Source organism: Paroedura picta, chromosome 4 (assembly GCF_049243985.1).
Source record: "Paroedura picta isolate Pp20150507F chromosome 4, Ppicta_v3.0, whole genome shotgun sequence".
Lineage (NCBI taxonomy): Eukaryota > Metazoa > Chordata > Lepidosauria > Squamata > Gekkonidae > Paroedura > Paroedura picta.
In genome coordinates this window covers 73,044,229-73,068,498 of record NC_135372.1, presented here as the reverse complement: position 1 = coordinate 73,068,498, position 24,270 = coordinate 73,044,229, and the positions used below count along the sequence as shown (strand labels likewise).

Genomic DNA, 24,270 nt, shown 5'->3' with positions numbered 1-24,270 from the left:
ATATATAAAATAATAAATGAAGTATGCGTTATTGGCACATAATTGTCTTATATTCAGCATGCTCTTTGCCTCTATAATTTGGCAAGAGTAATTTTGTACATGCAACGGTGATTTTTAGCATAATTAGGACCAAACAGAAATAGTTAGGTGGATGCAATGAGAGCAGTGGCTGGATGACAGAAAGAACAACAGAAAAGGATCTGTTAATGAACAGGAGTGTAGTGCAATCATGGCACAAGTAAGGAATATGGGTCTGGCCCTTGAATCTGTCACCAAGAAGCATAGAATGCCATTACAACCATTATGTTGTTACCTTATATACTAGGAATCCTGTGCTCCTTTGGTTGTATGTGCAGCAGTGAAGGAGACGATGTACACCAGTGGAGGAGTTTTGCCTGAACCCCCTGCCATAATGCCAAATATCTGAAGAAAGGTTGTGATTATTTAGTGACAAAAGCAGGATACTCTACACATGCTTTAAGACACAATTAATTAAGAATCTTTCACAGGCTCCCAAGTTTGGCTTTGGAAATCACAACAGGATCCAGGGTTTCCAATCTGGTTTAAATGAAGGTTTATCCATAACTTGTCATTGCCATTATCCAATTGCTATTATACATCACTCCTCAATACATTATTTATCCTGAGGCAGGACAGATGCTGTTGCCATGAATAATCTTGCTGTTTCCCCTTAATTTCTTACAATCACTATAGCTACTGCTATTACAATTGCAAGGATAAAGTTTGATGTGGGGATTCTGGAGGATAGCAGCAGCACTGTCATTTTATTGGAGGGATCTCTATTGCATTATCACAATCATCTGGGGAGCCATTTCACACAAACCACTTCCTACAGGGCACAGTGCCCACACTGTTCCCTTTGTTTATGAACTGGGCCTAAAGGCTGATGTGGCATGTGTGAAAATCAACTCCATGTGTTTCTCCACATGGAAGCTGTAAGATCTGTTGTTCTTCAGCTGACATAAGCACATTTAAAGGCCCAATTAATTTGCAAAATAAATAGATTAAGTGCATGCATATTCACATAAGTAGATCTGCACACTTTAATCTCTTAAATTTATAGTCAGGGTAATATATGCTGGTTGAAGGAGCAAGCCTTGTTTTGGAGAAGGGAAGGGGGAAGTTGGATTTCAGAACCATTTGTCACATCCTGCACCACAATTGCAACTTTTAACATATTTGTCGGCTCTCTGCAATAGCTGATTTTTTTGTTATTGAATCATACCCAACTTTGCACAAATAAAATGATGTCTTCTTATTACTAGAAAATGTGGGCTTTTAATTATTCTTTTACTTCTACTTTGTTTTCTGTGGTCCAGGAAATCGAGGGTTAATTCTGGGTAAATTTGGTAGCCTGGTCAGCATGTGTGCTTTTGCTCTGTCAGAGTTCCACATGCACTGGCAGATATTGGGGGGGGAGGGGGAGAGATACAGCCCATACTTTGTCACTAGCCCCCTCTGCCACTAAATAGGAATTAAATAGGAATACTGTGGTATTCATTACACACTGGAATCTCACACACTTATGAATACACATCACTTGATCCAAGGTATCTAGCAGCTGAATGTGTGAACTGATTAGACCCAAATGTATCATGTTTGAGATGGAGTTGTATCTGTGGAAGTATATGTGTATGCGTGAGGCACACACACATGTGCAAGTCAACGATGCTTCAGTCATCAAGTGATGGGCATGCTTGTGCAAATACAGCCTGTTATCCTGAGATGACAGCTGAAGCAAGCACCCCCCTCCCCCCACACACACTTGTTCTTTGCCTTGGCCTTGAACAGAACTGACCTTTGACTTGTAAACCACAGTCTGAGGCTGCAAAACTTTGCAGAAATTTAATGGCTGATGAGTAAGATTTAGGTTACAAGCAGGAAAAGCCATTGTGAAAGGCTGATGGCCATGATTTTGTTCCACAAAAAATCTGTGGTGTGGATGTCACAGCACTACCAGTGCCTCGTGTCAGTTGTCACGCAGAGGAAGACTAGCTGGGGCCAATCTTCCCATACCATTAGGCTTTTCTCACTGAAACTGCTCTTCCTCTTTAACAAAACAAAAACAAAAAACTGTAACGTACCGCAGAAACTGCAGCACAGGCCTTATTGTCCAGTAGTGCCAAACACCTGCTAAAAAGGATCGTTGCCCTGAGATGAATGTGCAGCAAGCAGTTGGTGCCTCATTAAAATCGAGCCATACGTGTGACCTAAGGCCACGGGTCACTAGAGTCGAGAAGCAGCGCCTGTGCTCAAAGACCTGCAAGAGTTCTCATTTTAAAAAGCGCCCATAAAACCCTCTCACGTGTGTGGCCCCAACCCACCGCGTCCTTGCGCGCCGACAGCAGCCGCCATGGGGAGCCCCAGCAGCACATTGCGATCCCAGGCCGCCGAGAGTTAAAATGCACCGCCGCTCGCTGCCTTGTGGCTTTTGTAACCTGCTTACGAATTGCTATTTATTGTGAAAGGGCGATCGGCAAAAGCATTAGGGCTGCAAACAGAAGCTTACGGTCAATCCCTCCAACTCGCCCCCGCCCACAAAAAAAACAACGGGGGGGGAGGATGTGCACAACAAGAAAAACAGCTGAAGCAGAGAACCAGCCGCCGCTCGCTCTCCCACCGCAAGCCCCGCCCCTCCCAAATTTCGTCACCTTCCAATCAGCACAAGAGAGAGCAGGGAAAGTTACTGACCCAGCTTTCCCGGAGCTCGCTCTGGCGGTGGGAGGGGGGCATCGAGTCATGAGCGACGGCTTATTTGCATGGCCCAATCGGGTGGCCGCATGCAAACGAGAGGCGAGACGGTTGGCTAGGGGTTGGCAGGATAACTCCAGCCCAGGGAGCCTTTGTCCCTCAGACGCGCTGCGCGGAGCTCGGCCTGGGCGGCTGGAGGCGAGCCGGGCTGCGGAAGCCGCGGGCCGGTCGAGCCCCATGCACGGAGGCGGCCAGTGGGCTTGAGGGCGGAAGCCGGGCAGAGAGGAGGCAGCGCGGCTCTCCCTTTCCCTCCTTGCAAGGGGTTTGCGGCTGCAACATGACTCTGGAGGAGCTCGCTGGAGACCACCAGACTTTGGGGAGGTATAAAGTGCGGCTCCAGCTTGGCAGGGCTTCACCTTGTGCTGGAGGCAGGTCGCGCTGCCTGGGTGGGACCAAACGGAAAGCGACGGTGCAAAAAATGCCTGAAGGGGATCTGAGAAGAGGCGATGGGGGGGGGGGAGGAGAACCGCGCGTGCGTGTGTTTGGGTGTTTTTTGGTGTGTGTGAGGCAAAATCGGAGAGGCTGTGGAGAAGTGTGTGGGGCGGGGGAGGTATGGGTTGTTCCTGACAGGAGAGGAATCGGTGCCTGCTTAAATCGGGATCACTTCGGCGGAGAAAGGATTCCGCTGTGGCTGCATCTGACGCCCACGACTGCTACATGCGTTTGGTCACTTGGGATTAAAGGGTGTGTTCAGTTCAAACCCTTCATTTTGCACCGTGAGGAGGGTGCAGGGAGGTTATGGATGCTGCCAAGTAGCCTCTGAGAAAGTGATGCATGGTTACTTTATTTGCTCCCTCTTGTCAGGAGTTTGTGTTTTTCTTGGTTGTTCCTGTGAATCTTACAAGTCACTCTGGCTTTTTTCAGCATGGAGAAAGTAGGGGATGCCTTGGAGGAAGTCCTAAGCAAAGCCCTGAGTCAGAGAAACATCACTATTGGAGTATATGAAGCTGCCAAACTGCTTAACGTGTGAGAATTAATTTTTTTTCTGGGGTACCTTATTGTGGGTTGATTAATAACCACTTTCCTTGGGCTGCAGTGTCAACTGTCTTATGTTGTTTTTTTTCTTGTTCTATCTGAGGAGACTCCTGTGCACTCAAGATCAGTTGTGTGCTCAAGGTCTGAATTTTATGGTTTGTGGATAGGGTTCAAGTTGCTAATGTGGCCAAACAGATAGTGTAAATATTTGTTCATCTGTGTTATGCATGCTCTACAAGCATTGAGTGAGTTTCTCTATGGGCCAGATTTCAGAAGAACATCTAGCCCTTTTACCCAGAATGCCAGAGTTCCAAGCACCCAGTGACAGTTGATACAATGGGAACTGCTGGCCAGTGGTTTTGAAAATGTGCCCTTCAGTTTAGTGCATAAAGTAATCAAGTAAAACAAAATCCCCTTTTTCAATTGAATCAGAGTATTGAACACTGAGCACTTGAAAAATCAATTGGTTAGTGAAGGATCAACCACATCCAGTATAGTGTACCTGTACTTCATTTTGTGTTCAGCCAGAATTATTAGCTACATTTCTTTGCCCTCTGACTTTAGCATGGGAGGGGCTGTGGCTCAGTGGCAAAGCATCCACTTGGCATGTAGTTCCTGTTTTGTCCCATTTCTGTTATTGTCAAATGAATAATTGTTTATGGGGCTGTGACTGACTCTGCCTGCATTGTTTTATCCCTGCAGGGATCCAGATAATGTAGTGCTTTGTCTGCTGGCTGCAGATGAGGAAGACAATCAGGATGTTGCTCTACAAATTCACTTCACCCTGATCCAAGCGTTTTGCTGTGAGAATGACATTAACATTCTCAGAGTGAGCAATCCAAGCCGGCTAGCCGAGCTGTTGCTCTTAGGAGCAAGTGGGGGAGGTGAACAGCCTGCAGATCTACACTGCATACTTGTGACGGTAAGTGCCCAGCTTTATAAACAGCTAGAGAACTGAATGAGGGTGGCCTAACTGCTGCTTCAGGGCCTTGGTCTTGGCTGCAAAAGTTGCATTTCCTTGAGATAAACTTGAATTGCAAATCTATCTAAAATCTTTAGCCATCATTCTCTCAAGATGAGTTCCTCAGTTTAAGCTGTAGGTAGTGTGGAGACCATAAGGAAGGCCGAGCGTCAAAGAATTGAGGCTTTTGAACTCTGGTGCTGGAGAAGACTCTTGCGTATCCCTTGGACTGCAAGGCAAACAAACCGGTCAGTCCTAGAGGAGATCAGCCCAGACTGCTCCTTAGAAGGCCAGATCCTGAAGATGAAACTCAAATACTTTGGCCACCTCATGAGACAGAAGGACTCCCTGGAGAAGAGCCTAGTGCTGGGAGCGATCGAGGGCAAAAGAAGAAGGGGATGACAGAGAATGAGGTGGCTAGATGGAGTCACTGAAGCAGTAGGTGTAAACTTAAATGGACTCCGGGGAATGGTAGAGGACAGGAAAGCCTGGAGGATCATTTTCCGTGGGGTCGCGATGGGTCGGACACGACTTCGCACCTAACAACAACAAAGTGTGGAGATTCATTCAGTACCCTTTCATTGGTACACTTGGCCATTTCAGGTTTACAAGGCAGGAGTCTGAACTTTAGATAGGCTTTCTTCTGTACAAATCTCATCACAGTTCCTACTTTGCTCACTAAAATTTTCAAAGCACAGATATGTTCAAACATGTTCCATCCTGTTGACAACAGGAGAAGACAACTCCATGAGTCACCTTCCTACAGTAACTCCCTGCCTATATTTGTCATTACTTATTACTAGTTGGCTCAGAGGTCATTGTTAGATAGCTTATTGTAACCATGATGAAAACACACTATTACTCAATGCTGAGGTGTTCACAGAATTAAATGTGATTTGTAGGCGGTGGAAATCATACTCTAAAACACATGCTTATGTTTTTTGGTTCCAATTTTCTATGCCAGTACTTTCACGGTATTTACTCAAATGCAAGACTAGGTTTTTGTGCAGGTATGTAAAAAAAAAGGTGTCATCTGATACAGATTAGTTATGACAGTAATTCATTAGTTTGTATAACCTCGTTTTCCTTTTCAGTAAATATTGCATTGTAAGTTTTTGAAGTCAAATGATTAGAAATGTGCTTAGAAGGGAAACTTGGTGGGGTGCTATGGGGGGGGGGGATAGGTCACTTTACCTCCAGGTATGAAATTACAGAAGTGTGAGGTTTACCTTACCTAAAGCTGCTATTTTGCAAACATTCACATGTGATTTTTTTCTGATTGTTCATAGAGATTGAAGAAAATAGACAGCCGAATACTAAACATTTACTTCCTGCTTAACATAGTACACTTTAGTAGAACCAAAAATTGTAATCAAATTGTATTAGAACTACTGCTTAAATTTGATCATAAACCTTACTATAGGCAACTTCATAAAATAGTCTGAATTACTTGAAGAAACTTGTGTAAAAATTATACTCCTGACCTCACAAAAAAGAAAGAATTCAAGCACCTATAAGGATTTCAATTTGATAATCTATTACTTTCACTTTTCTCTTTCCTACTAAGAGAAACTTAATGCATAATACACAGTAATATATACTGTTGCAAACATATACAGAAAGCCAGATCTAAAAATCCTGCAAAAGGTGTTTGGTTGTGACAGAATAAAGGAGTCAAGGGTCTGTTTATTGATTTTGTTTTACAAAATTTATGACGCACTTTTCTGCCCTCACAAGGGCTACCAAAATAGCTAGCAGTTTAAAACATATGAGAAAATTGTATTTTAAAATCATGAAAAGCCCACACCCCTCAAAACACACACCATTAAAGCAATTAACAAGAAAGTTAAAATACATACATACATACATACATACATACATACATACATACATACATACATACATACATACATACATACATACATACATACATACATACATACATACATACATACATACATACATACATGTTATAAAAAAGAGTAATTAAAACATTGGTTAGGAAGGAGGGATCACTGGAGGAATGTAAGATAAATCTTTACCTGATGGCAGAAGATGGCAACAGAAGGAGACTGATGAATTACATTATAGAACACCTTGGGGCATCTATAGATAGGCTTGTTTTATTACTGCCAGAATTTCATTTTATGCTGATTTATTGGTCCTTTTCACTGTAGAATCCACATGCCTCTCAATGGAAGGATCCAGCCTTGAGTCAGCTGATCTGCTTTTGCCGGGAAAGCCGTTATATGGATCAGTGGGTCCCAGTGATCAACCTTCCTGAACGATGACAATACATGGACTGAGTTGAACTGGATCTTTAAAAAATTTGCACTGAAGTTTTAAAATACTTTAGAAGTTTGCTCAGGAAGTAATTTCTCAGCATAACACAAGGATTACAGTCACTGATATCAAGTGGGATGGTTGAGGTTGAGCTGTACATTGTGTGAAGCTGAAGGATGTTTGACTGCGCTGTTGGGAAAAGACTGAACGCAGAAGCTGTGTTAAAGGAGCAAAAGGAAGTCCTTGGAGAAAGTCAGGCCTCTTTGAGAAGGTTCTGAAAAGAGGGCAGCGACATTCTTGTGAGAGCACTCCAAGAGCGCTTGGTTGGAGTTGTAAAAGAGCAACTTTTTTGTTTCCATTTTTAAGTATCTTTCTCTCATATGAGCTTAAAGTTAATAATTTTTAAAACCATTCTATTTTGTTTGAACATGCTGATTTCTTACGTTTTTATTCTAAGAAACATTAAGTTATTTTATGATATTGATGAAAGATTTATTTATGCCAGGGATTTTCAAGAGCATTCAGCTTGCACCATATGTATTTAAAAAGTTTGAATAGCTACACTTTAATAAATTGTTTGCAATTAGATTGTTTCACTGAAATAAAACCTTAAAAGCCACTGAACATGGGAATATTTGATTTGTAACACACTTTTTTACAGCACAGAGAATTGGGCTTTGGTGACACAGTTCTTAGAAGGCTGATAGAGGCAGGATCCATTTCTGGCTGAGGTAAGACATCTCTAAGGCCTATTATGCACGGCCGCCGAAATGGCGATTTCGGGTCACATGGAAAACGCGGAGGGGGAAGACGCGAAGCAAACCGCTTACAGGACGGGATGCAATGGCGGCAAAACCCAGAGTAACCGATTGTGCACGCGGTGACCCTGGCGCCACTTCTGGTTGCGCCCCGGTCACCCGGAAGCTCCGCTTCCGCATTTCACTAACGCGGCTTTTTCGGCAGCCTGCACTGAATCTGCAGCCGGTTGCAGCTGGTGCCGTGCATTATTGGTGATTTTAGGCAATGCCATTCCACCCCGAATGCGTGCTATCCCCCCCATGCATAATGTGCCAATGTGGTCACTCAAGGAGGGGGGCAATTTTTTAATATTTACATAATATTTCTGCAAAAGTTCTTAACAGCTTGGTATTTGGTCTGCAAAGAATGGGATGAACAGAAATTGTAGGATATTGAGGAAGGAGAGATGTTAAACTTATTTTAACAACAACAAAAAAGCTGGTTGACTAGTTCTGTACTACACAGCTGTTGAAAAATAAATATTTAAAGAAAATTTGGGGGGGGGACTTGTCACAAACAACAGCTCAGGAAATACCCAGAGGCAGCGGGGACAGTCTTAACCACATTTGGACAAAAGCAATTGCAACAGCAGCTCTTTGCACTCTCCTAGTAAATACCCCATTTTCCCAGATGGAAACTACTGCACTGTGTGCTTGGGAAAACAATGCAAAAGCAAGGCAATCCTGATGTTGTTTACATGTGTGCACAACAAATGTTCATGTATCGAACAGATGAAGGCGAATCATTTTCTGTACTTGGATTAGTGGCTTTATACAAGAGTTTCACTCCCAAAAAGTACTGCTTTGTTTTGATATAGGTGATAGCTGAGAGATAATGCAGCTAGCGGATTTGTGGCCATTAACAAACCTGTGTTTGAGACCTCTGAATACAGGTAAAGATAGGTGGGAAGGTGGTTAAATCTGCAAACAATTTATATCCTTTAGTAATACCCAACCATTTGTCATGGATCAATTCATGATGCTCAATGGCAGGGTCTGGTTTATGCTAAATATCTTGTAAGGGGAATCCCTTATAGCAGTGATCCCCAACCTTTTTGTGGTCGAGGACCGCCTCTGGGGGTGGGGGAGAGCCGGCGGCCTGGGCACCGCGCACGCATGGCAGCTGTGCATAAACGTGCATGCGCGTTTTTGCCAGCAGGTGGCGCAAACATGCATGTGTGGCAGCTCCACGCGTGCGCATTTGCATTGCTGGTGTGCCGGCGGCTGCGCCTGCCTCTTCCCCCCCCATCACAGCAAGCAGCTAGCTGGGCCGCGGCCTGGCAAGCTTCTCGCTGCGGGGGGGGGGGGAGGCAGGTGCGGCCGGCGGCAGCCCGGTACCGGGCCACAGACCTGGGGGTTGAGGACCCCCGCCTTATAGTACACCTATACATAGTACAGGGCATACCTCCAGGTCTTATAATATGGCCCCTACCACTAGCAATAGTGTAAACAGCACATTTAAAAGCAGCCAAACATTGTAATCCTATCTTCAGGAAACATTTAAGGTAGATAAAATCTCATCCATAAGTTATCTTAGACTTGGTTATCATACTGAACTTGTTCACCATACTGTTATCATACTGAACTTGTACACCATGCAGGCAAGTCCTGAGGTAAGATGTGGATGGTGTTGAAATTTATTTAAGCCTCCAAGATCAGTATTAGTGTCTCATGTTGCATTGCACACAAAAGCTGCATGAGGAGGAGAACAGCTGAACATGACTAATCAGTTTTGAGAAGCTGGCTCCCAGGAAGATTCATCGGTCTCTAGCGATGGTTGTTTTCTGTTACTGGGTGAAGCCTTTTCACACTGTTATGGAAAACAAGGAGTTAACATGGAGCATAACTGGAAGAATAACATGGCATTAGCAATAAAGGAAATTATACCATTATTTGAAACATGATATTGTACCTTTAAAATGACTTGGTGCTGTACATTATAATATTTATTAAATTTATATTCTGCCACTTCTGGTGATCCGGCTTGTGGCAGGTAACAACATAAAAACCCACAACTATAAAATCCCAATAAAACCTTGCTCCCCATACCAGTACATCTGTTCCTGGGGCAGCAGGGGGCTATGCCAATAAAATCTCCCACTGACAGATGGCATGTTCTAAGGGGGGGGGGGTCAACAGAACATCCTGCACCAGCAATATGAAGTATGAGCCTCTGAAAGAATACACAAGGCTTTTTTTGGGGGGGGGTATTGTTTTCCACATTTAAGGGCAGGAATGTCAGACACTGAAACTGCAATTTTGGAACTTGCCCCGCAGGGAGATTCTGTCTTCATCTATACCTGCTGGTGGCTGATAACTGAGGACTTGTTTGGTTTTCCCTCACAAAGTCCCTGTTTTTGTGTTTGTGTCTGTTTCATTTAATTGTACTGAGTACTTATTGTATTTTAAACACTAATGTCTGAAATATTTGGGTTGTTTTAAAGTTTGCTGCCTTGGAGACATGCCGTTGGCTGAAAAAGTATCAGAAATGTTTTAAATAAACATACTTGATTTTAAAAAGGTTAAGTTCTGTAGAGGATTGGGCCCATCCTCCAAGGACAGCCACCATGCAATCCTGCAACTGACTGAATTTGACTGGAATTAGTGAGGACCATTCAGCAACACTACCAGCTGGAGCTCTACAGCTGTAGTCCTGATCATACAGATCTGTAATTAACTACTGATGCAATTAAAGAAGATATTCACATTACTGTTCTAAAGCAGATGTTATTAGTCATTGGCCCAGTTTCAAATAACATGATAAAGGGATGAGGGTTTCATACAGTGGGTTTCCTTATGTTAATAGGCCATCTCTGAAGTGCTATGGTCATTTCAAACAATGCCATTTCAGTAGTCTTTGCTTGCTGATTCTCAGTCTCTGACAATTGGAGGCATTCTGCCTCTGAACCCAGAAGTCACATTCGGTTACCATGGCTAATGGACAACCAGGGTTCATTCAGGTATTTATAGGCAAATTTGGTACAGCTCCTTTCTTCTCTAACCATATCTCCTTTCATTTGGTCCTTCCCCTTTGACTCTACCATTTCTTCTTTAATCAAACAATTTTCCATTTCAGAAGCTTATTCTGATGAACAGAAATCATGCAAAATTTTCCTTTTTTAGTTGCATGAAAGCAACATGGAAAGCCATCATGTGGATGATTTTCATCCAAAGGCTTTCAGCAGAAATGTTTAGGTTACTACACCATAGTTAACATAGAAAAAGAGTCCATATTTCCTAAATCAGGTGAGTCTTAGAATTTATCAAGTGCAGTTTGTTTAAAATTCCAGAGAAACATTTGGAAAAAAGACTTTTGTATCCTCATCACTCCCATTCTGATTTTCAACACATTTACAACTAAGGAATAACTTCTACCATGCTTTAGATGGCTATGGCACTTCGTTGTAGGCACTTCTGTCATTCTCTAACTCAATGTTTTTTTATATTACTGTTCCTAGTTGTACCTCATACAACCTGAACGATGGACCAGTAGCAGCCTTGCATTTCTATAGGTATGTGCAGGAAAATCACTCTGGGAAACCTCAAGGGGAAGGGCAGGGAGAGGCAAGGCTTGGTATGAATTATTGCTGGTAATTTAATTGTTCTATTACCTCTTTTATGATCCCTGGCCTGCAGCAACCTGAATCTCTGCTTTTCACCACAGCTTGAGTTTCTTTTAATTTATATATATATTTTTTTTCCAGAAAAGATAGAAATAGAGTAGATACCTATAATAAACATTGGTGAAGCAGTTGTTTAGAATCTAATCATATTAGAACATGCCCCTTTCCCCATCTATATTACTTTTTTAAATAGTTCAAGTAAGGTCCCCATTGTTCCTGAAAGGCTTCTTCCGATTTTCCATTAACCATTAATGTCAATTTAGCCATCTTGGCGAGATCCGCCAATTTGCTCAACCAGTCTTCTATTGACAGTAGCTCCTGCGTTTTCCATTTTGCCACAGCTGGAGATTCTTAGTCAAGTTTGCAATGGCAATGGTTAATCTTTAAGGTGACACTGGACTTTTGTTCTATAAAAAACACAATTATTCACAGCTGGGACATTAAATGTATGCCCTGGGAAGCCTTCAGCATCTGCCTCACCTCACTGACTGAACATGCTGGCTGTGTAGCTAATGATAGACCCATACTCCCTAAATCTATCCAGTCCCCTTTTAATTCACTTACACTGGAGGCCATCACCACATTTCCTGGTAGTGAGTTCCACAAATAAAGTACCTGTTGTATGAAGCAGCGATTCCTTTAGTGTGGCTTGAATTTTCTGTCAATAAATTGTAGTATGGAGGGGAATGAAAAGTTTCTCTCCATTTTCTATATTCCAGGCATAATTTTGTGGACTTCTGTCTTGTCACCACATATAGTAAAAATAAATTAAGAAACCTCCAAGTACTGCATGTCTCATAGGCCAAGAGATTATTCTTCAATATCCTTTTTGATATATTTTATGAGTGCTGGAAAGATCCAACTTTACTGTTGACTTTGTACCATCACCATTGTTGTTGCAGTACTCATTAGCTCCTTGCACAGATGTTTAACCAGCATATTCTCTGATGCTTCATTTCCAGAGCATTATCTTGTTCATGTGCCAGTAGAGCAGCTTTCACTACTTATTTTCCTCTATTACTTTTTTTGGTTGTTTGAAGTTCCTCAGGTGAACTGCTGCTTAGGTCTTCAGAAAAAGGGGTGATCATGTCAAGCAAAGGTTGCTGGTTAGGTATGCAGGTCAGTTGCAACCTCACCTGCCCTCAGTCCACTGGTCAGAGCCAGCAGTGGCATGAATTCCAATGAAATGCCAAAGCAATGGTGGGAACTAAACATATGCCAGTATGGGACTCTAGCACTGGAAGAAGGTGCCACCATGTAGCAATACAATGCAGTGCATGGGGTAAAACAAGGAGCAGAAAATTATAAGGGGAATAGCACTTAGGAAAAATGTGTTTCCAGGGCTTAATCTCACTGGTGACCATGTAATATTACACCAACCAAATATGTAACACTACCAATACAATCAATGGAAAGTACCATATGACACCCCCTGGACTGTTTCAGGGGTATCTCCTCTTTACTAATTCTAATTCATCATTAGTCACATATTTTGCAACTATTCCTTTGCCTGTGGCTAAGCTGTTGCTCTGTGGTGCAAGAGTTCTGGTATCGCTAACACCTCCATAAGTGCACCAGATTCAAACAGAGATGTTAATATGTTATTAGACAGTTTAACTGAAGCTGTGAATGAAATGGATAACACCTTTCCGAGACAGCTATGCCAAGGGGCACTTTTATAAATCTAATAAAACAAATCAATTTCCTATACTGAAAGCAAGTGAATGATAATGAAAAGCTGATTTAATTAAAGTGTTTCATATCCCTGGTACTAAATATGTGAATTGGAATCTTTTAATCCCTCTTATAACTACAAGAAACCAACTTTCAACAAAATATTTCAATGTATTCAGCTTTAATAAGAGATCAATTGCTAGCAAAAGGCAAAAACAAGTTAGCACTATTAAAATTTCAGCAGTTCTTTTTTTTAAACCAAAGGCAAATCATTGTGGTATTCTTGTCAATCTAGGATTACAATAATACAAAACAATATTTTGCAAAAGCAATCCAAAGAGATAAACCAAGAGAACATATGTGCCTGTAAAGAAGTAAGCAGAACATGATTTTTAAAAAGACAGGGAGAACGCTAAGCATTTCCTTGAACAATGCTTTAGTAACTGAGGCATTTCTAATCAAAGCACCAAGATGAAGTGTAGTGGTACAGTTGCTGAAAACATGTTGTAAATTTTATACACTTAATTTCAAAACCTCACAGTGGTCTAGCAGATATTTCGGATGATTTGTTTATTCCTATTTAATTTTACAGGGTATAATCATACAAGCACCACAGCTATGTAACCCCCATTCCATTTTTATGGAAGTAAGATACAGATCACATTGAAATGAACTGAGAATGAGAAGGAAAATTGCCTCTGAATGCAACATTCTCTATACTTCTCTTTATGATTATACCAACACTACAAAGTCTGCTTTATTACATTTTGAATACAAAAAGAGAGAATGAATGCATGTATTGATTCTTTAAAAAAAAACAACCCGAAACACATATCTTGGAACAAAAGTTAAAAAATGAAATTTAGCAGTTACCTAAAATCATCTAGAATATGTGAACAAAACTGACATTGTATTTAATTTACAGTTGCTGTGACTAAAAAGTGTGTTGGACTTAACAGGGGCAGATTTCAATCCCCATTTTAGAATAAAAGTCAAAAGGCATTTCTGACTTTGAAGTTGGCACAGTTTTTTACATAATTATAATTATGTCCCTGCAGTTTTAAACATGGTACTTTAAATACTCACCTTATGTTAATAAAATATATGCATATTAAAAATCTAAAGCACTGCTGGTGAAAATATTTGGATCTGAAGAACCACAAGCAGAAGGAAAACAGCAGTTAGTGCTGATTCACAAGTACATACAGTGTTCTAACAAGGAGGTGTTTCCTCATGCTTGCACAAACAGAAGACTGAGTTGCAGTTTTCTGTAATTTGTTCATTGAGTGTCTTCTGTGCAGGCCCTATCACAGGACTGCGATTGTATAGGCCAGCCATGGAGATGTTTCAAGCTTTAGAACACCCCCACAGTATACAAGGTGGAATTTCCCTGCCAAAATTATTATATTCCACGAGGAAGAAGCAATCCCTCCCCTCAGTTCTCCTGAGATACTGCAAGCTCAAGAAAGAATAAGCAGAAAAACATATCCCTGTACAGGAAACGCTCAAAGAACAACAGTTACAGATAAGTACAACCCTGTTTTCATGCTCAATTTTTGTGAGAATTTAATAAGCAACTCACCAAGGAGGTGGGAGCGAGACTATCAGTGAAACAAAGCATGCATTATGGCTTTTCACATTGCTGATTCCTTCTCAGCTGAAGCCCATGTGGCTGTTCTGCAGAAGCCCATCAGAGGTGCCTTGTGCAGAAAGGCTACAGAAGAAGCTTTTTGGAATGTGCCCATAGGTAGAAGTGACATGATACTCCAGTTTGTTGATAACATGGTTTCATGGTGCTAACAAATTACCACAGTTTAATGGTTTTAACAATCCATATTGATAACATTTGAGCAGAAGCAAATTTGCCTTTACTGGGACCCAAATAACAAAAAGATATTGTCCATTCCTAAATGAGTATGTCCTTTCTAAAGATCTTTTAACATCCAATACGTGCAGTGTGTGTTCCACATCTGATGAGGAGATGGGGGAAAACTGGTAAAGTGATATCTTGCAGCAATTGAAATCTAGACACAACTTTAGGAAGAAATCAGGGATTAGTGCACAAAACCACCTTTTAACCATGAAGCTTAAATAAAAGGAATATCTGCATGGAGCACTGCTGGTTACCCAACTCTTCTGGCAGAAGTAACCACTGCTAGGAAACAGACTTTTATGGAAAGTAGTGCCAAGAACAAGTAGCCAGAGGTTTGAATGACTATGCATTAATAGAGAATACTAAAGAAAGACTCAACCAAGGGACTAAAGGGACCATAGGTGGGAAAAGCTTAAATCTCCCTTTTGTAAGCCGTTTAGGATATGATGTGAGAAAACAGTTTTATCTTCTATCAGAGCATGAGAAGCTGATGTGGCAGCTCAAGGGAGATATCAAACTTAAGTGTGAGTAGGTAACCAACAATGAAGGGTAATCGCCAGGAAGGGGGGAAATGCTGTGTCAACTACCCTTTTCCACCTGGAAGCATACGTAGTATGAAGAAGATTTGTGGATGTTCAGTAAGATGTTAGTAACCTGCTGAGAAAATTTCAATTGGAGTGAGTTACCAACCACAATGTGAGTTCTAACTTGGGAATGTCTTTATGTAAGACTGGCTTCTTGTGGGGAAAATTGGGAGCATGTAGAACTTGGCCAACTACATGATGGTCAAGAACCATACTTATTGAGGCCACAAGGGATCCATTAAAATCAGTGGGGATTTTCTGCATGGATCTTGCAAAGGGAATCAATCTAGGAAATGCAGGGGAAGAGGTGTTCTGCTAAGGCATTTGAAAAGCATCCCCAATAGAATCTGGATCACTCTGAGACATGAAATAAAAAATATGCACCTTCAAATTTTTGCTCATTGTTAAAAGCTTTACCAACAGGAACTCCTACTGAAAATTGATTAGATATAAATGTCCATGATTGAGCACTTGTGGGGAGAGTACAGAAATTTGCTTAAAATTTCTGCCCTGATGTTTATACGACAGATGTTGATAGTTGCAAGGTGGCCCTGTACTGACTTGCTCAGTTCCATATAGAAGTTGCTTCTGTGTATAGAGCTGCCCTTGAGGCTTTGTGAAACCCTGTGGTTTCTTGATGGCTCTGAAAGGTTTTCCTGAATGGGTAAATTAATTAATTTTGAATATATTTTGTTAAATTTGTTAAATATTTATTGGGTGATATGACCATATATGGTCATGTTGATCTACCCCCTCCCAATGGCCAATAATGGGCTGGAGGGGGGGGGGAGGGAAGGTAAGGTGGGTGTGTACACAGCTGTGTTTCCCAACTACATTCTGCACAGTCATGCCACATCTGGGGTTTCTTGAAGCCTGAAGAATATTTCAGGGATTTCTCAGTGGTAAAAAAGTTGAGAAAGATTGCCTTGAGGCTTTAAAGATTTTACCCTTCAGGATTTGGCTCAAGGGAAATCACATATCTCTCCAAAGATCTGCCATTCACGTCTTTTCAGATAGTCTGATATATACATGTAACAATATAGGAGGACCCCTCCCCAATCTGGAGGTGGAGCCAAAAGAAACTGGGAACTAAATTCAGATTAGGGAACATCACCATCCTTTATTGAAGCAGCTTGGCAAGTTTAAAGATAGTTGTGGAACGGGATGAGGACTAAAACTAGTGGATGACCTCAAACCTACTGTTGGAAGATGATGGAACCACTTTTTGGCATGGGATAAGAATAATCTCCCTAATTGGTTCCATACACCGGAAAGGGAAAATATGAGTACAGTTGCCAAGGAACCATTTGCAACCATTGAGGAGGTTATAAAGAAACACAACGTTTTTAGCTGGTGTTGGGTACAAGGTGGTGACTTCCTGATTCTCATCCTCAGACATCAGATCTCCTGAACATGCATGTATGGAAATGGTGTCTGGAACTGAAATCCTCCAGACAGACAGATTTCAAGATAAAAAGTTGGAACGTAAGGGGCTATGCCGGTATGTTTAGGTGAGGCTGGAAACAAGAGGGGTGCATCCTTGTGCTTAGATTATGCCCTTGCCTTTTCAGTGGAAGTTCTGACAAACTCCTCTGAGAGCCAACTGGAATCAGATTCAGCGCCCAGGCAATCTGAGGCTGGAGCTGATGGAAGCAGCTTTAGGAGTGAACTGCTGACAGAGGCAGCATGTAGAGGCATTTTAGGCCTCACCAAGGCACAGTAGACAGAATTCTCATCTGTGTTATATTCATGTCACACTTTCAGTAAATAATTCTGTGAGAATTTCTTCTTTTAAAAACATCTTTCTTTGTAGTATCAGAAAGATATGAAGAGTTGTGAGCAGAAATACTGAATGAAGCAACAGAGGAGGATTATAATCCTCCTCTGGAGGACTGCAAACTGGATTTTCAAATAGTTAGGACTGCAATCTGGATTTTCAGATAGTTAGGTGGATAGGGAATTGGTTAGAGAACCGCACTCAAAGAGTTGTTGTCAATGTTGTTTGATCAGACTGGAGAGAGGTGAGTAGCGGGGTACCTCAGGGCTCGGTGCTCGGCCCGGTACTTTTTAACATATTTATTAATGATCTAGATGAGGGGGTGGAGGGACTACTCATCAAGTTTGCAGATGACACCAAATTGGGAGGACTGGCAAATACTCCGGAAGATAGAGACAGAGTTCAACGAGATCTAAACACAATGGAAAAATGGGCAAATGAGAACAAGATGCAATTTAATAAAGATAAGTGTAAAGTTCTGCATCTGGGTCAGAAAAATGAAAAGCATGCCTACTGGATGGGGGATACGCTTCTAGGTAGCACTGTGTGTGAACGAGACCTTGGGGTACTTGTAGATTGTAAACTAAACATGAGCAGGCAGTGTGATGCAGCGGTAAAAAAGGCGAATGCCATTTTGGGCTGTATCAACAGGGGCATCACATCAAAATCGCAAGGTATCATAGTCCCATTGTATACGGCACTGGTCAGACCACACCTGGAGTACTGTGTGCAGTTCTGGAGGCCTCACTTCAAGAAGGACGTAGATAAAATTGAAAGGGTACAGAGGAGAGCGACGAAGATGATTTGGGGCCAAGGGACCAAGCCCTATGAAGATAGGTTGAGGGACTTGGGAATGTTCAGCCTGGAGAAAAGGAGGTTGAGAGGGGACATGATAACCCTCTTTAAGTATTTGAAAGGTTGTCACTTGGAGGAGGGCAGGATGCTGTTTCTGCTGGCTGCAGAGGAGAGGACACGCAGTAATAGGTTTAAACTTCAAGTACAACGATATAGGCTAGATATCAGGAAAAAGTTTTTCACAGTCAGAGTAGTTCAGCAGTGGAATAGGCTGCCTAAGGAGGTGGTGAGCTCCCCCTCACTGGAAGTCTTCAAGCAAAGGTTGGATACACACTTTTCTTGGATGCTTTAGGATGCTTAGGGCTAATCCTGCGTTGAGCAGGGGGTTGGACTAGATGGCCTGTATGGCCCCTTCCAACTCTATGATTCTATAATTTTCTGCTGCCAAAGAGAGAACTGAAGGAAAAGGACATTCTTTTCTAATGACCCAAGACTGTTTCGGCAGGAGAATGCCATCATAAATGCTGAACCTTTAGAATCCTCTAGTGTTCTAAAGGTAGAAAATTATTCTCCATGGCTGGCCTGGGTATGCCTAGTCCACAGAAGACCAAAGTTAAATTTGGATTTTATTTCACATTTTATCATGCAACACTCTACTGTGAAATAGAAAATAGCTCTTCCATGAATAGACAAAGTCTTCTGCACATGGAAAGGCATGCATTCATCCAACTTATTTTGCCTGGTATTGCAACACAAGAACAAGTCAAACACTTGAATAAGCTTTTAAAATACACAAGATTATAACAGCATTGATAAGGAAGGAAAACAAGAAGCAAACTTAGAACCCAGAGGCTCATACTGTGGCAGTACACAAAGGACATTTTTTGGTTGAAGCAATCCTGGTGGATTTCCTCTACTTGAATCATTCATCAGTCAGTTCAAGGTTTTCCTTCTAGACAACAGGGTTACCTAATGTAGGGTCCTTTTGAAACTATCATTCAGCTGCCTTGATCAATAATTGCAGTACTGGCTTAAACTTGTATGTGGTGTTTATAGAGTGGTAAAGCTGCCCATATTTGGATACCTAATAATCCGAAGACATTTTATGGAGATTGTAATTAACCCATGACAACTAGGTTAGTTACTCTTGCCCCAGAGGGATGGACCAGATCCAATGGGATTAAATTAATTCAAAATAAATTCTGTTTAAACATCCGGAAGAAGTTCCTGACAGAGCAGTTTCTCAGTGGAAGAGGAGGTGGTGGGTTCATTTTTGGAAATTTTTAAACAGGTTGGATAGCCATCTGACAGAAGCTGATTCTCTGAAGATTCAAGGGAGTGGAAGGTTACAGTGGATGAGTGATAGGGTTGTGAGTGTCCTGCATAATGCAGGGGGTTGGACTAGCTGACCTAGGAGGTCCCTTCCAGCTCTATGATTCTAAGTGTGTTCTGATTTCAAGGTTGATGAATATGGACTGCTGATAGCAAGTCGTGCTGGGTAAATGGAAATCAGGAGACTATAAATCCATTAATGTCCACAGAATGTGCCCAAATTTTATTCTATAAATAACAGCAACATTTCCTGATTATAGTGTATGCAACCTCGTAGAAGGCTCTATGTGACTATATATTTTTATTGCCATTAAAAAGAGACTCTGATTATTGTAATAATTTCTTTACTAAATTGATGTTAACAAACTATGTTTTTAAAGCATGAATCAATTTGATGAGTAAAAATGGCTATATTAAGAAAACAGTTCTAATGGACTGAAAATACAGACAAATGGCTAAAATCTGTCAAGGCTAGAAAAAGCATAAACGTTTCAGCTTTTTAAGAGCTAGCAACACATTTTTAGACACTCAGGCAAAAGGCACCTGGGATATTTCCAGCTTTTGAGCTAATATTAGACAACTACCAAAAGCATAAATGTGCCAGACTCAAAGAGACTCGCAAAGGAGTAATCATTTGGCAGTTGTGCCTATCAAAGCTCTCTTCACTAGGAAGATTACTTGCAGGGGGTGGACATCCTATTGTCAAAGATGTTTGTTTCCGGCAACACATTCTGTGCTTTCCATATTCTAAACAACAACTTTAAGGCTGTGTGAATCAGTAATATTAAAAATTGGGTATAGACAATGTATTTTCAGTTTTTCTACTTATTTGCCCCGTCTGAATAATAACTGTCTATAGCCATCACATTTTGGATCAAAACACTTTTCATGTGATAAAGACATGATTCAGATACATAATGAATTTGACAAGACAAATTCAACTCTTACTAACCTGCAGAGCATAAAATCAGATGTCATTATGTGACAACTTGTCTAAGCCTTCAGAAAAGCATCCCTAGTATATCTCATGCTCAAAAATTAAACTACTGCCCAAGATCTTAAAATAAGTAAAAAAAAAACAGCTTCAGCTGAAAATATGATCCTAAGCATGCTTACATGGAAGCATGTTCAATTTAAATTTACAGGCCTTGCTCTCACATGAGCTAGTTTAGATCAGTATGCAAGTCAATTATATATATCTATATTGGCTATTCTTTCTTCGTTCTAAATGAATTCGCCATGCAATTGCAAGCAAAAGGGTGTCAACAGGTAGTTAGCATATGGATGTTTGATTCAAGATACTGTTTAATGTACATTCATTATGAAAAGGCAGACCGAACTACCATAAGCAAAAGTTTGAAAGTTGTTTATTGATTCCATTAGAAAAATAGTTTAATTTGCAAATACTTCTTTGGGGATAGTAAGGTTATTTACCTAAGCAAACACTAAGGGTATTTAGGTGGTTTGTTTCTCACAGGTGGCTGATTTCAAGTTTTAGACAAAACAAGGTACGCATATTATCATCAATGACTTTTTAACCTATAAATATGTAGCACTAAAAGAGAAACAGGCTAGAAGATTAAGTTAGTGCCACACGAAGAACTAATGAGTGGGGCAGGGATCTTGGCTTGTTGGCTATTTAGCCAGGTTTTACCTGCAGAAATAGCGAAGGGAGATTTTTGTTTTATTCTATTATACAGCAGGACTTAACTACCACATGTTTTAACAAGAGAAGTCTGTCTCTTGATCGGGAATGTAGTGGTTGACTTTCTGTTCCATGCTCTCAGGGCTCTTCTAAAAGAACTTATCTGTCAGGTTCCTTATCCTCATACAAACCCCTATATATTTATTACAAGGCTGATCCCAAGGTACTTAACATAATCTATAAATGCATAGATATGGCAGGCCACAAAAAGCTCTTAAAGGGCTGGCAGTGGCAACAAATGGAATACAATACATATTGATGGTTTGGGAAAAGTCAGTATTTTAACTTTCCACCTTGTATATTAAGTGCACACAAATATACTAATAAAGCTTACATTTGCCAGGAATTTGATGTTGGACCCCAAATAATTTTTTTCAGCACCACCCCCATTAAAAAAAAACCAAACACAACTAGGCTTTGTATAGAAGCAACAGCACCATGAACTGACTGTACTCAGAGCCTGCCAGTTCCTTTAAGATATTATTTGGCATTTATGACATGTGAAATTATCAAAGCAAAAAATGCCTGGATGCTTACAGACAAGGCAACAGAAGATGTGCACGGCTGGCGGTAGAGAGAAATAGTTAAGACGTTTTTACTTTAGACTTCGTTTTTAGAATCTGTGTGCAATTGGAACACTAATTGCAGAACAAATATAAAAATATAAAATCAAAAGTTATGAACACATTTCAAATGATCATGGGAACAAGATTTTATCCTAACAACACTTCTATTGACTCTTCAGATAGTGAAATACTTAAGACTTACTTGATGGTAATGATATGAACTGTGTGTCTCAATAAATGTAATAATTAATTTTGAATGGTGCATTTTGTTAAAGAATGCACTTGGAATGTGTATATATACCCAAACAAATATACGTACATGCTCTAGATATAGACACCAATTACATACACAAGGATAGACACCAGTATAAAATCAAAATGTAAAGTAAGCTTGATTATAACTCTACTTTTGCCTCACTATTCTGTAAATGAAGCTCAGGCAACTTTGGTCTGGATTGTTCAACCTAACACCTTGAACTGTGAACACTCATTGCACTTTAAGTAAAACCCACCCCACGCATTTATCTTCTCAAAAAAGCCAACAGAATCCAATTATCAATTATCTTCTTTAAACCATTCCATTTTACGGGAAGTAACTCTAACCTTGCATCCCCACAACGAACGCTATAAAGAAAATAAATGTTTTAGAAAACTTAAAAGTTCATTGATGCACAATATAAATGGATTGCTGTTTTATGTAGTTGGTACCACATGATCTTCAGGTTACTTCTCTAAGAAACTGCTTGGTTGGTTTCACAGGGAGGGTCTTCAAGGCATCTTGATACTTTGCCTATAGGATTGTACAGGTCTTTTTATCCTTGAAGGGGTTTTCCGAAGCAGGTATACCCATTAGTAAAGGATCCTTTCTAGCATGCTCCTCACAATAGCACATTAGATCTGCTGATGCCTTGGATACCTGTGCAGAGAAACAAGCTGTAAAACTATAGACATTCTAGAGTAGTTTCCTAGAGGATTAGCTGGATAACTAATCCATTTTATATATAAAAGTTGTAGTCAGTCTCCACATAAGCATGATGTAAAAATAACACAGAAAAAGTTATATATATTTTAAAATTATATATAAAATATATAACTTTTCTGTTTTACTTTTACATCATGCCTATGTGGAGACTGACAACAAATTAATGTAAATTACCATATATTTGCAAATTAATGTAAATTCATATATTTTGACTGTAAATTAAATGCATATGGCATTCACACATGCCCACAAATTATCTATAATTTAGGTATGGTATTATAAAAAATAACATTTATAAAAATTTATTTCAAATTTCAGCTCATCTATAAGTCCACCACCTTATAATACAGGACACCCCAATACAATGAATATTTATAATATTTTGTAACTTCCAAAGCAGTTATTAAAAACTATACTAAGGGACAATTTAATATGATATAGTAGTTTTTATAAAAATGAAAAGGTCATTTGTTGTTCAGTGCATTGAAGCAAGATTACTTTGCAGTCTGTAGCCTGGATCTAGTGATCCATACAGAAAGCACTTCCGAAAATTTTTCAGGGATGTCTAAATTGCTACTACAAGAGGAGAGCTGGAAATCCACACATGGAATTTCAGATTGCACTGGGGAATAAGCTTGTACAACATGTTTTTAAAGGTCTTTAACTTTTATATTTGAGAAGTTTGTCGATTTGTTTCAGTACTGAAAGCTGCATACTTCCATTAATTCTGGGCTGGCCTATTTCCCAAACTCCTGAGTTTTCTGTCTCTCTGTATTCATACTGATTTTTTTCCTTCCCTTTGGCTCTTGGAAATGTTGTGGGACAGGTAAAAATATGTATTTATTTAAAACGGGTTTAGGAGGTTGTTTATATCAGATACATGTCTAAAATTAGCAAATTAAATGTATGACCCTATTAATGAATGTATGTTTTGCATATCTGTTAGTCATTTAGAGAGGATGCATCCTCAGTAGGGTTACCAGGTGAGGCCTGGAGAGCTCCCACTTTTACAGCTGATCTCTAGATTACAAAAATTCATTCCATGGGAGAATTATCATGCTGTATCATGCTGAGGACCCTTCCTCCTCAAACCCCAACACCTAGGATCCATCTCTCAAAATTCCAGTTTCCAATTTCCCAACCCAGAACTGGCAAGCCTAAAATTGACCAAGCAATATATGAAGTATTCATGATATTGCTGTTCATTTGTGCATATTATCCATGATGTCCAGTTGCTTAGTTTACATGTTCTCAGCTCATACTGATCAGAACACATGTATACACAAACACATTTTCAATATATCAGAAGTATGAAACCCTGGCTGTTTGAGTCTAGGTGGAGTAACATATTCTGAATAGCTGCCCAATAGACATCTAAATAATTTACATGGAATCTAAGGGCTTAAGTTGCAACGTGCATCGTCTGAAAATGGATTGCAACACTGAGAACTGTATTCTAACCTCCATCCTTTGAAAGGCTATTTTAGTTTTTAAGCTTATTGATTTTAATTACTAATGATTTTATATTTTATGGGTTTTTGATGTGGAAACACATCTTCTAGCGTGGTCTC

At 40.3% G+C, this 24,270-nt stretch overlaps 2 protein-coding genes across 2 annotated transcripts in view; one reads left to right on the top strand and one right to left on the bottom strand.

Annotated features, from left to right (window-relative positions):
• The first annotated feature begins 2,833 nt into the window (after positions 1 to 2,833).
• GADD45A (growth arrest and DNA damage inducible alpha) lies at positions 2,834 to 7,610 on the top strand. Its single transcript, XM_077333387.1, has 4 exons — positions 2,834 to 3,093; positions 3,637 to 3,738; positions 4,450 to 4,669; positions 6,886 to 7,610. Exons 1-4 carry the CDS (start codon positions 3,050 to 3,052, stop codon positions 6,997 to 6,999), a joined length of 480 nt encoding a protein of 159 aa, XP_077189502.1. The 5' UTR covers positions 2,834 to 3,049; the 3' UTR covers positions 7,000 to 7,610.
• A 5,639-nt stretch (positions 7,611 to 13,249) lies between these two features.
• The window catches only part of GNG12 (G protein subunit gamma 12), a 51,316-nt gene continuing 40,295 nt past the window's right edge, over positions 13,250 to 24,270 (bottom strand). The window contains exon 4 of the mRNA XM_077333385.1: positions 13,250 to 22,633. Coding sequence (XP_077189500.1) covers positions 22,508 to 22,633 — 126 coding nt within the window. The 3' untranslated portion in view covers positions 13,250 to 22,507. The remainder of the gene's footprint in view (positions 22,634 to 24,270) is intronic.